Genomic DNA, 13,426 nt, shown 5'->3' with positions numbered 1-13,426 from the left:
GGGTTTGGATAATAAATGGTTTTCCTTCCTGGGATAAAGACACTGAGTTTTTCTGTCTTGGCATCAGTTGGACTGCAAGAAACAGATTGTTATGTTTTTAACGGTTTTCTAAGAACCGTGTCTGAGTGTTACCTGCCCTGTGCTGATAAACGAGCAGGAGGCAGGTCCCAAAGGAGCCGGCTTGGCTGCTGCTGTGGCCAGTCTGCCATCTGCAGGCCACTGCTCCGTGCTGGGGATGTGGAGAGCAGGGCTTGGGAGCTCTTTCTTCTCCAGAAATTATTATTTCTAGTAAGTTGTTGTTTTCTAGTAAGTGCTATGTAGTAAATTTTAAATTTTCCCATCTAATCTCATGAACAGTCACCTCTGTTCTTAAAGAAAGCAAAGATAGTGGGGATGAGCAAACCTTAGATTTATCTAAGTTGATGAATAAATGCTAATTGTTGTTTTTATTGTCTGTTGTTCATTTTTGTACGTAAACATTTTGTGCTTAGAAATGGGATATTTAATAAGACATTCAAATTCTATCCTTCACTCTCAGTCCATTAAATCTTTAATAATTCTTTTATGGGGGTGGTCTTAAATGAAAACAGCACCACTGTAATGTTCAATTTTGAATCTTAAAAACTTTATTGAGCTGGGGGTCTGTATATATGACAGCCAGGCAGCTTCCAAGCATCCTAAAACCTTTGGGTTTATATTCCACAAATGGATAGAGGATTCAATAGCAGAAATACTCCAATTGTTACCTTCTTATTGCCCAGGTATTTGAAAGATAAACAATCTCTGCTGTATTTTTAACTATTGCTAAAGATTCTTAAATGAGTTCTTAATTTGGGAGAGAATTCACTGTAGGTAAATTACCCTGAATTTACAATTTTCAACGCTGTAACAAAACTTAATGTATAGAGTGAAATGTTCAGTGTGTACCACATAACCTTTCCATCATTTTTGTCTTTGTTTTAGGTCTTCCTGAACAATACTACAGCCTCACTTGGTTCCTCAGCCCAATCCTGGGCTTGATCTTCACTCCACTCATAGGTTCAGCCAGTGACCGCTGCACGCTGAGCTGGGGCCGCCGGCGGCCTTTCATCCTTGCTCTCTGCATTGGTGTTCTCTTTGGAGTTGCACTTTTCCTTAATGGCTCTGTGATAGGTAAATAACAAGGAAATCCCCTACATGTACCTCCTGCTAATGTACCTGCTTTGATATTTTAATGTAGGATGTAAAGATAATGCTCTGCAGTTGGTTTAATTTATATTTAATGTTAAAATCATTAGAAATCTTCACAGCCCTGCACTTGAGCTCTGTCCATCTTGCTTGTTATTATTTGAAGTCACAAGTTACAGCACTGTGCTGAGCGTTGTGCAATCGTAGCTGTAACTGGTATTAATAACAATGTTATTAATACAATGGTTGCCAGCATGTTTGCAGACGCTGAGACGAATTTGGTCGATCCTTGACATGGGAAAATTGTAGCAACCTGTTCACAGGGAAATGTTTCCTGTTGTGATCCCTTTTCCCTTTAATGCATATCTGGCAACACATCCTGTTTCCAGCATTATTTCAAAAATTATCTTTTCACTTTTTCTTGTGCTTTTCTTAGACCCAGTATTGAAAATGTCCAGAACACAGTTAATATTTGTTTATCAAAAACTATGTGGGAAAATAATTTTTCCTGAGCCCCCATCAAAGCTGGTAAAAATAGTTTCCCTCAAACATAGTTTACTACGAATTTAATCTACAATCTCTTTGTAAATTTATTGTAGGAGAGGTGACTGCAAGTACATTTGGGAAAATGTTTACAAAATGGTTGGACTGATGCAAACAAAAGGAACTTAGCACCTAATAACATCCTCTTGGCTCTCTTTTTCAGGATTAGATGCAGCTCTATTGTGAAACAGGTCTACTAATTGAGGGAAATGAGTGGAATGTTACCTTGGCTCAGCTTGTTAAAGCCAGACTGGAATGCCCTATGATTGGTTTCAATTCTCTGCAAACTGTAGTGGACAAACTATTCAGAAAAATTACATTTAGCTTATGCTTTTTGAACTTACACTACTTATTTGAATTGCTTTCCTATGGCATCAATTGTATTTAGTTGTTGTGTCTCCAAGACTTATTCCTCTTCCTCCAGTTGTTTCCAGGATGTTAGACTACAGCCCTCTTACAAGATTTTAAGCGATATGAAGCTCTCAGTTCCGTACAGTAGTTCAGGTCAGGAGCCATTGATACTGGCAAGCAAACCTCATGCTCAGTTTATAGGCTTATTTTGAAGCCTTAAAATAAATCAGCACAAAATTTCCTATCCTCAGTCTCCACTTACTTGCAATCCTAATTGCAATTTGGGAGAACAGGAGATGCTGCAAAAACTGTATCAGACCCTCTTTCATAACGTGGCCTCTGGCAGTAGGAGTCATAGGGAGGGGAACCAGGAACACAGAGGTTGGCTAATCCCAATTGTGATACAACCATGTCCCAGGGGAACAGCTTACTCAACTCATGTTCTCTCCTGCCCTATTTAGGTTTCCAGCAGTTCTAAAGCACTGTTGGTGTTTTCTGCTGTAGGGTTCAGCTGAGTGTGGAACACTTATAAACTTCTTTAGTCTTCAAAGGGCTTGGTATAAATGAGGATTCAATATGCAGGAATCAGCGCTTAAGATTTAGATGATTTTTGGTGGCTTAGCCAGTTCATCTCCTTCCATAGACATTTTAATCAGTTACACTAATGGTTTTATCAGCCTCGCATGTGTAACTTCTAAATCTCTGTGATTCAAGTAATTTGTTCTTTTGTCACTGGTTCATCTCATGACAAATTATCCACCTCTGTGCTAATGCTCCTTTCTACTATGTAGACAAAAAGCGTTTCATCCTGTGCTGTCAACAGCAGCTGACTGATGCTTTTTGCAATGCAAAATACATCCTTGTTGCTTCATCCTTAAAAATTTTGCTTATAAAAAGCTATCTAGAAAATAGGAATGTTTAAGAAAGCAAAGACAGAGATGACAGGGTTAAATTTCACTTTATCCTGGTGTACTGCAACCACTGCATGTTAAGTATCACGTCAGGAATGCTGCCAGCAGTGCAGTTACCTGTGAATGTATCCGACAGATGAAATATGTCATTTTGGATTCTCCCCTCTCCCACCACGGCTGTCTTTTATAAAAACAGCCTTCCACATCGGAAGGAGAATACATGGGAGGAATACGAAATAATATCCGGTGCTCCCAGAGGTTTCAGAGATGCTTTATAAAATAACATTTTGACAAATGTCAGTCTGACAAACGTAAAACATAATGTTTGTCCGAGACCTTCCATGATACTGTGCCAAAGAGCTGAAATTGCCATTTTGCACCAAAAGGAATGTTTTCAGTGAGCGTGTTGGCCGCCTCTCTCTTAAGGTGTTAAGCTTGTTCCTGGGAGTTTTCCCTTTTTGAATGAGGTGCTCAGATTCCTCTCCCATTTCTCCCCAGGTCTGGCTATTGGTGATGTCCCAGACAAGCAACCCATTGGGATAGTTCTCACAGTGCTTGGGGTTGTGGTGTTGGACTTCTGTGCCGATGCAACTGAAGGGCCAATTCGGGCCTACTTGTTGGATGTGGTGGACAGTGAAGAGCAAGACATGGCCCTGAACATCCATGCGTTTTCAGCTGGTATGGAGTTAGCTGAGATGTTCTCGGCAGCTGTTCGGTCTTCCTGAAGACTAGGTTGTGGCTGAATTGATTTTTCCAGAACTCACTTCTCACTTTTTTCTGTTCCGCAGGTCTTGGAGGAGCGATTGGTTATATGTTAGGAGGGCTGGACTGGACACAGACCTTCTTGGGTAGCATTTTTAAATCTCAAGAGCAAGTCCTTTTCTTCTTTGCAGCCATTATTTTCTCTGTCTCCGTTGCTCTCCACCTTTTTAGCATTGAAGAAGAGCAATATAACCCTCAGCAGGACAGGATCGATGACGAAGGAGACACACTTTCCAGTGCCAAATTCAGTGGCAGTCTCCCCCCTCTGAATCGGCTGAATGTAATTAGTGAGGAAGAGCCGTATGGAGCTTCCATGTTCCATGATGAGGTTCAGTCGGAGCATGACCTCAATATGGAGTTCCTTGAGGTGAACATTGTGAGAAGCAAGAGTGACTCAGTTCTGCACATGCCCGATGCCACGTTGGAAATTGAATCAGAGCTGCTTTTCCTGCATGACATCGAGCCCTCCATTTTTCAGGATGCTTCATATCCAAACACTCCCCACAACACGAGCCAGGAGATCATGAAGTCCAAACTCAACCACCTGTCTGCTTTCCTTAGGGAAAATGAGAAGGAGGAGGAAATGTTGCTTGATAATCGTTTAAATGAAGATAAAGTCCCAAACATCAACGGCTCCCTACCAAAAGAGTTCCTCAATGGACACGCCAGAATAGGCATGAAGCAGTCCAGCACTTCCAACTCCATGCGGAGGCGAAGGCACATGTTCTACCGGCAGCCGTCCTACACCTTCTCGTACTACGGCAAGATTGGCTCCCACCGGTACCGCTTCCGCCGGGCCAACGCCATCGTCCTGATCAAGTCCTCGCGCAGCATGAACGACATCTACGATATGCAGAAACGGCAGCGGCAGCGCTGCCGGCACCGCAACCAGAGCGGCACCACCAACTCTAGCGGGGACACGGAGAGCGAAGAGGGCGAGACCGAAACCACTGTCAGACTCTTGTGGTTGTCGATGCTAAAGATGCCCAAGGAGCTGCTGAGGTTGTGCGTCTGCCACCTCCTGACTTGGTTTTCCATCATTGCTGAAGCTGTGTTCTATACAGATTTCATGGGACAGGTCATTTTCCAGGGCGATCCAAAGGTAGGAGAGCAGTTCCCATGGGCAGACCTGCTCAGAGTCCCTCATTTCTGAGATGTTCTCAGTACAACAAAGTGGTGTTGGTGTTTGTGTCTGTTGCAGGCCCCTTCGAACTCAACTGAGCTGCATGCCTACAATGCTGGGGTTCAGATGGGATGCTGGGGGCTGGTGATTTATGCTGCTACTGCTGCCGTTTGTTCAGGTAAGAGACTGTGCAATCACACAGTGGAATGCACCTCATGCATGTATTTCTAAGGTGAAAGTAGAATCACGGAATATTCTGAGTTGGAAGTGACCCACAAGGATCGTCCAACTCCTGGCCCTCCTGAAATAGTGTTACTTCAGTTGGCATCCACCTCCTTGTTTGGGGTAAAGAATATTTTGGAAAAGCATTTCATGTGATCATAAGGGGAAGGGCTTCTTTAAGAATCGATATTAAAAAGTTCCTCCAAATGTAGAGGTGGAAATATGAGCAGATGGTTAAGTGGCATAAAGCACAAAATGGATATTGAGTGGCATTTAACAAGCCTTCAGGAAACTAAAATCATTCTTGGTAGAAGATTTAAACATATGCAAGAGAGTTTTTGCAAAGACTGTTTTTAAATCAAAATTATAAATATGTATTTCTGAAAGTCATTCTGCAGATAATTTGGGCTTGGAATAGACCCTGAAATTGAGAGTTTTTTCCAAACTTAAATTCTGCCTTTTGCAGCACATTGCAGGCATGCCTACACAGCTGACATGGGGACAGGCTCTTTCTGAAGCAGGAACGCATCTTGTTCCTAGTGAGGTCTGGGCTGTGCTGCTCAGACAGCCCAAATATGCACTGAACATCCACATCCTAAACAGGGATAGAGCTGCCACGGCCACATCAGTCCCCTAAAACTTTAGTGAGTAAACTGATATTTAAGAGGAAATGGCTTCAAACTGAAAAAAGTAGGTTTAGATTGGATATTAGGAAAAAATTCTTCCCTGTGAGGATAGTGAGGCACTGGCACAGGTTGCCCAGAGAAGCTGTGGCTGCCCCATCCCTGGAAGTTTTCAGGGCTAGGATGGATGGGGCTTGGGCTAGTGGAAGGTGTCCCTGCCCATGCAGAGGTGGTTGGAACTGGATGATCTTTTAGGTCCCTTCCAACCCAAACAATTCTATGATTCCTGTTTTATTCTTTATCTCTGCAGCCTTGTTGCAGAAATACTTGGACAACTACGACCTTAGCATAAAAGTGATCTACATCCTGGGCACCCTGGGTTTTTCCCTTGGCACTGCAGTGATGGCCATGTTCCCCAACGTGTATGTCACCATGATAATGATCAGCACGATGGGAATAGTCTCCATGAGCATCTCCTACTGCCCCTATGCGCTTTTGGGACAATACCATGAGATTAAACAGGTACGTGGAGTATTTGGAGTATATATGTGAATAAAGGCAGAGCATTCATGTTTCTCTGAAGATCACAGTGGCAAAATGGATTTGTTAAATCCCATTATTGAAGATACCTGTTTTGTTGGGATATGTGCCACACCTTGAATGGATAGTGAATAGCAGGAGCTGATGCTGAAATCAGACGGTCTTGGCATTGAGTTGGGGTCATGACTGCTTCAGAGGGGGTCATGACTGCTTCTCCCTATGCTGAGGTATAAAAGGATCTGGGTGCATATGGCAGATGAAGAGAAATTAAATTATTATTGGAGTATTTACTACATATCTGTTTGTTACTCCTGTCTTGGATGTGATATGGTAGTGTTACTCAGATTTTTAACAGTCTTAGATTTTGAAGTGAGTCTGGAAATGCAGCTGTAATTTGGGGATGCATAAGACAAACCAGTTCTGCTGGAAACAAGGACGATACTACTTCCCAACAGTGTATTTCCACTGTTCCATTTGGATTGCAAATTACAGTAGGATCATTTGTTACAAGTTCCTGCATTGCGCTAGGGAGGGGGATTCCTTTTTATGATCATAAAAATAATGTTTCATGTAACACCAAATGTTCGATGTAAAATTGTTTTTACAAAACCTCCTCTTGGAGCTGATCTGGGCTAGAAGTGACCCAGTCAATACCTGCCTCATGCTGCAGGGTGAGGAGGTTGTTGATGAGCAGATAAGGAGGCTGTTGCTCTGGAGTTGTGTCATGGATGATGTAAAGTTGACCATGGGGCTGAGAAATTTGCAGAAAGTTCTGGTGTTCAAGTATTTGCTTTCATCCATTGTTTTACCTCCTACCATGTTTCTTGTCTTTTTCCAGTACATTCACCACAGCCCTGGGAACTCAAAGCGGGGATTCGGCATTGACTGCGCCATCCTGTCGTGTCAGGTTTACATCTCCCAGATCCTCGTGGCCTCCGCGCTCGGCGGCGTGGTGGACGCAGTTGGCACGGTCAGAGTCATCCCCATGGTGGCTTCGGTGGGATCCTTCCTGGGTTTTTTGACAGCGACTTTCTTGGTTATTTACCCTGAAGTCAACGAAGAGCCAAAGGAAGAGCAGAAGGGACTGGGTCCTCCAGAGACAGCCGAGGGCAAAGGCACAGGCACAGAGAAGCCGACGGTGCTGAAGCTGACGCGCAAAGGAGCTGCGGCAACAGAGCCAGAGGGCGAGTCAGCCGTGTGAGGCCACCGCCACTTGTTCACCCACATTCCAAGGAGTGCAGGTGCAGGATCAAGAACTTTTGTTGTGTTTGGTTTTTTTTTTTCCAGGAAAGCAAATTAGGACCTTCACTACTTGTAGCTAAAATTTGCAGAAGAAAAGGCAGTTTCGTGCAAAAATGTAAATTAAATTCTGTAGTCCTTCCTCTAGGTTTGAGCAGGTCACTCTGATGCTAATTGCTTTCTCTACAAGTTAGAAACATCATTTCTGAACACTTTTTTATTAAGAATACATTTAGATTTCGAATAAGTTTTATTAATCTGCATGAGACTCACAGTGTATACAATTAGCAGTTAGAAAAATTAAGTTTTCGGCTGTTCTTAAACTAACGGAAAATGGAAGCTATCTCGACCTATAGTCTCTTGCCATTTTTTTGTCGGAACATTTCAGATTTCACTAGCGTAATAATGGACTCAAATGCTTAGACATCGATCAATTCTTTTCATGAGCATGATATTACTGGTCTGACAGCTACATTAATTTTAGACTTCATGTTTTTGTTAGTGCAATTACTACAGAATCCTTTTATTTGCAATTATTTTCAAGAAAAAAAAAGCAATTACTGCAGTTTCTAAGAAACTGCTGTGAATTCTTTTAGTCATACTATTCACAACCACTCCCAAATCTGCTGCTCGTCAGGAGAGGGTGACACTGGGTGCTGGATGTCAGATGCAGATGGAAGGAGCAGCAGCTGGGAGAGGTGACCAGCACTCACAGGTTTTTTTATCACAAGTGCTGTATTTTATGAATGTTGTTGGAATACGCTGTGACAATTTTTAGCTGAGAGTTTCACGTGCTGGTGATCTCGGGGGTGTTTTCTTGGCATTTAAACCTGATCATCTCTGGATGAAGCTGCCATGGAGAAGGGGCATCTCTGGGGTCAGCTTCATGGGAGGGGCATGCGATTCTCTTCCGTAGGGAAAGGAAGTCATTGATTAATTGCACTTTCTACGATCCTTTAACCTCCTGGCTGGAAACGCAGCAGCCGAGGTAAAGGCACAGGGTCAGTACAACAAGGAGAACCCAAGGCCTACCTCTGTCACTTTATGGCATAGTCTGGGTGTATAAAAATCTGTGTCAGAAACAGTTTTTAGGCCTTAAAATTCAAAAGTTGCTGTTCCAGCCCCTGTGTTGGAGGAATTGTAGGCTGGAGCTCTTCCGAGCTGCCGTACCAATGTCGTCAGCGCATCCTCCATGTCCCCTTCTGTGATTCAGGACACAGCTGCAGTGCAAAGATACTTTTCTGGAAAGAGCTTGAAAGAGTTGTGCTAACTTCATTTAAAATAGGTTTGGATCATTATCCAGTAGCCATTTAAAGCAACTTTCAAAACCAAACTTCCATTTGTCATTCATAAGAAGTGTTTGTGATGCTGTTGACTCATTTTGGCTTGGGCCTCCCCAGGCTGCCATCAATCCATGTGCTGGACAGGCAGTGTGAGATTCCTGCTGCCTCAAACTCCTCCTCCTCCTTCAAGACTTGCAAATGCTTGTGTCAATCATGCTGCAATACAGGCATTCAGACAAAGAAGCTAGATTTCAATATGAAAAGCAGTTTTTAATGAATTACTTGAATTGTCAGTGTATTTGAGAAATGGATGTTTGGGTGTATTTGAAGATGGCATCTGTGGGTTTCTCTGAGGGCTTCCAGTCATGCCCATGGCCTCTGCTATCAAGGGTGACAATGTTTTTAGGCTGGTGACATCACAGAGCACTGAAGTACATGTAATCACACAGGACTTAGGGGTTGTATTTGTTTTTCCAAGTGTCTTGAGGAAGTCTTTTTTTTCTATGGTGAATATTTTTTATTTAGAACACATACTGTGAACTGTGTTCAGCCAGGGGAGCGATACTACTGAAGAGTGTGAGACCTCACTGAAGAAAGCAGTTGTGAGAAATTCTGCCGTGCATTTTATCATCTCAGTTACATTTAATATATTCTGGTGATGTTCATATGTGAGAGACAAGTGTTGTGTTTCACCCTAGAACTGGCATTTGTGTAAGTTACGTATTGAGTTACACATTTTAAAGTGGCTTTAATATTTTAGTTTTGAAGCTCCTTGAAGATTCTGCTTTTGGTTAATGACCAGTGTCAAGTACTCCTTATTTGAATCTCTACTGCTGAAAAGGTTCTTCAACAGTTTAAAAACCTGCATCTTCTGACCAGTGCCAGCCTTACACTTTTCCCAAGGGTTCCATGGACCAGCGTGGATCAAATCTTCTTTACTCCACACTGCACTTTCTAAGCTAAGATCTCTTTCACTGCGCCATCACACTGACCAAGTCGCTGCAGAGAGGGAGGAGAAGCTGAAGCTCCCTCTGACTTCACGTCCCACAGAGAGAACATGAAACCATTTTGGGGGTGAGCTCACCCATGTTTATGGAGCTTTCTCAGCCAGGGAAGGGCAAGGAGGGAGGAAGGACCTTTACTTTCGAACCCAGAGGCTTCAAGCAAAGGCAGGGAAGGGCCAGTTCTGTCACGGACAGCGTTTGGCAGAGCCTCATTTCTAAGAACTGGATGTTAAAATCCATGTTTGGAGTTGTTTATGGGGCTCATAACACAGGAGTATGCGTGCTGCCACGACAGGAAGCTGATTTCACTCCCTGGTAAAGGCAAAGGAAATAATTATTCATTGTAAATGTGCTGAAGTTTTTGTAGTGTTGCCAGAAGGATTAACTTGGGGAGCCCCAGCCAAAGCATCTCCTCCTGTCCTTTGGCCAGCCTGGGAAACCCCCACGCTGGCTTCACCTGCTGAGGTCTCCCGAGGGCTTTTCCTTGGATGTGAGAGTTTTCTTTCTAGCCCCAGCACTTCTCAGGGTAGAGTGGGCAATGATTTATTTCTTCATCTGTCCCTTACCTTATCTTTTGATACAGATTTTTTTTTTTTGCCACAATTAAAGTAGTACAGTTTTATGTGTTTGTTGCAGAACTTGCAGAAAGAGAAGTTTGAAGTGGCTTTTTTTGTTATTCCTGGTGCCAACAAGCATCTTTTTTTTTGTTTGTATTCCTGTCTAGTCAAAGTCATCCCGTTGGACCTTCAGTATAGTAGGACTAAGGTTTAGCATTGTTCAAGACCATAAACTATTTTAACCTGTTCTGCTGCCGTGATGTGTGACATGAAGCACTGCTGGTGCTCAGACCCTTGAGGGCTGTGGTCGATCAGCTGCACATCTTGATATGTTTCATGTGAGAGCAGAGAAGCTTTAACTTCCACCTCTCGGAAAGGCAGAGTGTGCATTTGGCCCTGTTGGGTTATTCCAAGAGCCCAGTGAGATCTGTGCTGTTGGTGGATGGCCATTTCAGACTCCAGAAGCAATAATTTCTTAGGAATGTTTCTCTTCCTGCTGGTTCAGTGACTTTCATGAGATTTATTGCCTAAATAGCCTTTTAATAACACGAACCTGGTGGTTTGCTGGTGCTGGCTGTGAGCAGTCGTGGAAAGATAGGGGTTGTTCATCATCAGGAGGGAGGAGGCCAGTAAATCCAACAGAGGTTTGTGCTCCTTGAAACCCAGGATGTCCTTTTCCCCTTTCACTTGGAACCTTTTTCTAGGCTCTGGAATATTCCCAGCGCATCAGTCTGAAAAGGAGGTGGCTGCAGATTTACCCTCTTGGTTTTCTTTCTTTTCTTTCTTTCTTTCCAATGCTGGCACTCAGACCCCAGGATGGAACAGGCTGCATGAGGTTTTCCTCAGAGGCGAGGACTGAGTCTTTCTTATCCCTCTCCCATCTGATCTGAACCCCCTAGCACTTGGAATGACAGCAGCAACCACAGTGCTTTTTGCCAGGTTCCTCATTAAAACCTGGGTTCCATCGTTAAGAATGCATCCCCTGCCCTTGGTCGGGGGTGAGTTTGGCTTCCTCCAGCATCCACCACAAAAAGCAGGATTTTCCTGGCTGCTAGATCTCACGGCCATGCAGGTTGAGGTCACACTTCTGAGTAAAGGTGGAGAAAGTCACATTTTATTCCTAGGAGAGCTGGGACATTTGAGCAGGAGGGAAGTGCAGGAGGCAGGTGCTGAGATTTGGGGGTTTTAGGGATGTGTGTGTGTCTGCACCTATGTGTTTGTACATTTCCAGACACACTGCTCAGGCCAAAATACCTTTGGGGGTTGTGTGTTGCTGCCACTGTACTCCACAGTGTTCTCAACTGAGTTCTTCCGGGTTTCCCTCATCCTAGTCTGATGCAAGACAAGCTCAGCTATAAATATGTATCCTATTTAAGTTAACAAATGAACTCCTGCATGATATTCCAAGCACATGTAGCAGCTTCGGCATCTGAAGTGTCTGTCGTGAAAGAGAAGTTGGGGTTTTTTGCAGCTGTTTTGTCCTCGTTTCCTTTGAAAAGGCCAAATAAATGTAACGGACACCAAATGTTGCACAGAAATGTTATTAATGACTGTGTGGAAGAAATACCAAATTTTATTTTTCTTTGCAGAAACTCTATGGTTCCAGAGAGTCCTTTAGCTGTTTTCCTTCCTTAAATGACAAAGCTGAACATTTGTAAAGCACGTCAAAAAATGGTCATTTGGAAAAAGTGGAGCTACCCAAAGTTTTCTCTTTGTCATGTTGCATCCAAAGGAGCTGCAGCAGCTCAAACACCAACTGGGGTTTAAATTTGAGGCTCAGCAGTTCGGAAGCTGCCTTAGAAAACAACAAAAAGGCTCAGTTCCTTTTCCTGACATGGCACTCACACCCACTGATCTGCTCATTAAGGTGTTCCAGGTTTTCCTGTCATGTAAATTAAAATCACCTCCTGGAAAACCAGTTCAGTTTGGTTCCTCAACCTGAGCAGCTTCAGCTGAATTTCCACCTCAGCTTCCCTCGCCCCAGGGAACGCAAGGGGTGCCCAGGAGGGACAAACACATCTCCCACCAAAAGAGAGCATCTGCTGTAATTAAAGGACTTTTGATGCCCTTGCGACCTACTAAAATTTTAGGGAAAATGCAGGGCATGGTTCAATTTGACCTGCTCTGGCACATTTATTCTTAAATTTGGAAGTTCGGGGTGAAGCTCTGGGAGCATTTAGTCAAACTCGCTGTCACCTTATTTACTCTGCACCTACTCAGTCCTTAGCAACAGCCAAATTGTAATAAATAACCTCAAAATCCAGACTTTTCTCTCAACAAATTGGCAGTTCCCAATGTGAATTTGTTTTTCCTGATGTAACATGAACACTAAGCCCTTTAAGTAGCCAAATGACCAGCTTATTTTAAATGCCTCGTATTACTAGAAAGCTGCATATAGGCATCTCATAGCGGGGAAAAATTTAAAAAAAAAGAAAAAAAGAAAAAAAAAAAGAGAATATTTAGTTCCTTTGTGAACTGGCCATATGACAACTACTTTTTTATCAACTTATTAAGTTGGGGCACTATAATAGCTCTTGCTGAGTTTAGCAATGTTTATAAGCATGTGTTAAACACATAATGTTGTTTTATGAGGAAAAAGGGATAAAGAAAAGTGATGTCACAGATGAATGTTTGAGTGCGTAGATGGCATAATGTATGTATGATTTTTATTTCTACACTGTTGAGCTTATTTTCTGTTTAAAGATAAAAAAAAATTGTTGCATGAGAACTGTTTTATTGTGTTCTGCACTTTCTGTTCTTTTTGTATAATCTTGATTTTTTTTTCATTTATGCATAGAAAAGAAAAAAATCAATTTAGAAATATTCTACTCCATGAGACATTGTGTTCCAATCCGTTGTTCCGAAGTTCGATCTTAATAAACATTTCAGTAAGAGTTGGTGGCTCGTGTCCCTGTGGTGTTTGTAGGGAAGGTGAGCAGAGGGACACCAGGTCCCTGAGCTGTGAAAGGCAAGTAACACTCACCTGCACCCCAGAGCTTCATTAAAAAAATGCTACTGCCAAACATTGCCTGGCAAAAATCCGGGTGTTAATATTCACAGATGGTTCTAAACTCACCTGACACTTGCAGGGTTCCGGTGTA

General features: G+C 42.9%; 1 protein-coding gene across 4 annotated transcripts in view; it reads left to right on the top strand.

Moving 5' to 3' along the window:
• Nucleotides 1-13,222, top strand: part of SLC45A4 (solute carrier family 45 member 4) — an 84,934-nt gene extending 71,712 nt beyond the window's left edge. For 3 of the 4 annotated variants that reach the window (XM_032134476.1, XM_032134455.1, XM_032134466.1), the window contains 6 exons: nt 964-1,152; nt 3,471-3,650; nt 3,761-4,836; nt 4,936-5,035; nt 6,013-6,224; nt 7,081-7,443. In XM_032134476.1, the coding sequence (XP_031990367.1) occupies nt 964-1,152; nt 3,471-3,650; nt 3,761-4,836; nt 4,936-5,035; nt 6,013-6,224; nt 7,081-7,443 (2,120 nt within the window). Of the gene's footprint in view, nt 1-963; nt 1,153-3,470; nt 3,651-3,760; nt 4,837-4,935; nt 5,036-6,012; nt 6,225-7,080 lie in introns of all 4 variants that reach the window. The other variant, XM_032134444.1, reaches the window with a different exon arrangement.
• The last annotated feature ends 204 nt before the right edge of the window (nt 13,223-13,426 follow it).

Source organism: Corvus moneduloides, chromosome 1, assembly GCF_009650955.1.
Source record: "Corvus moneduloides isolate bCorMon1 chromosome 1, bCorMon1.pri, whole genome shotgun sequence".
Classification (NCBI taxonomy): Eukaryota; Metazoa; Chordata; class Aves; order Passeriformes; family Corvidae; genus Corvus; species Corvus moneduloides.
Note: the sequence above shows the minus strand (reverse complement) of the source record. Positions and strands in the feature narration are given on the sequence as shown.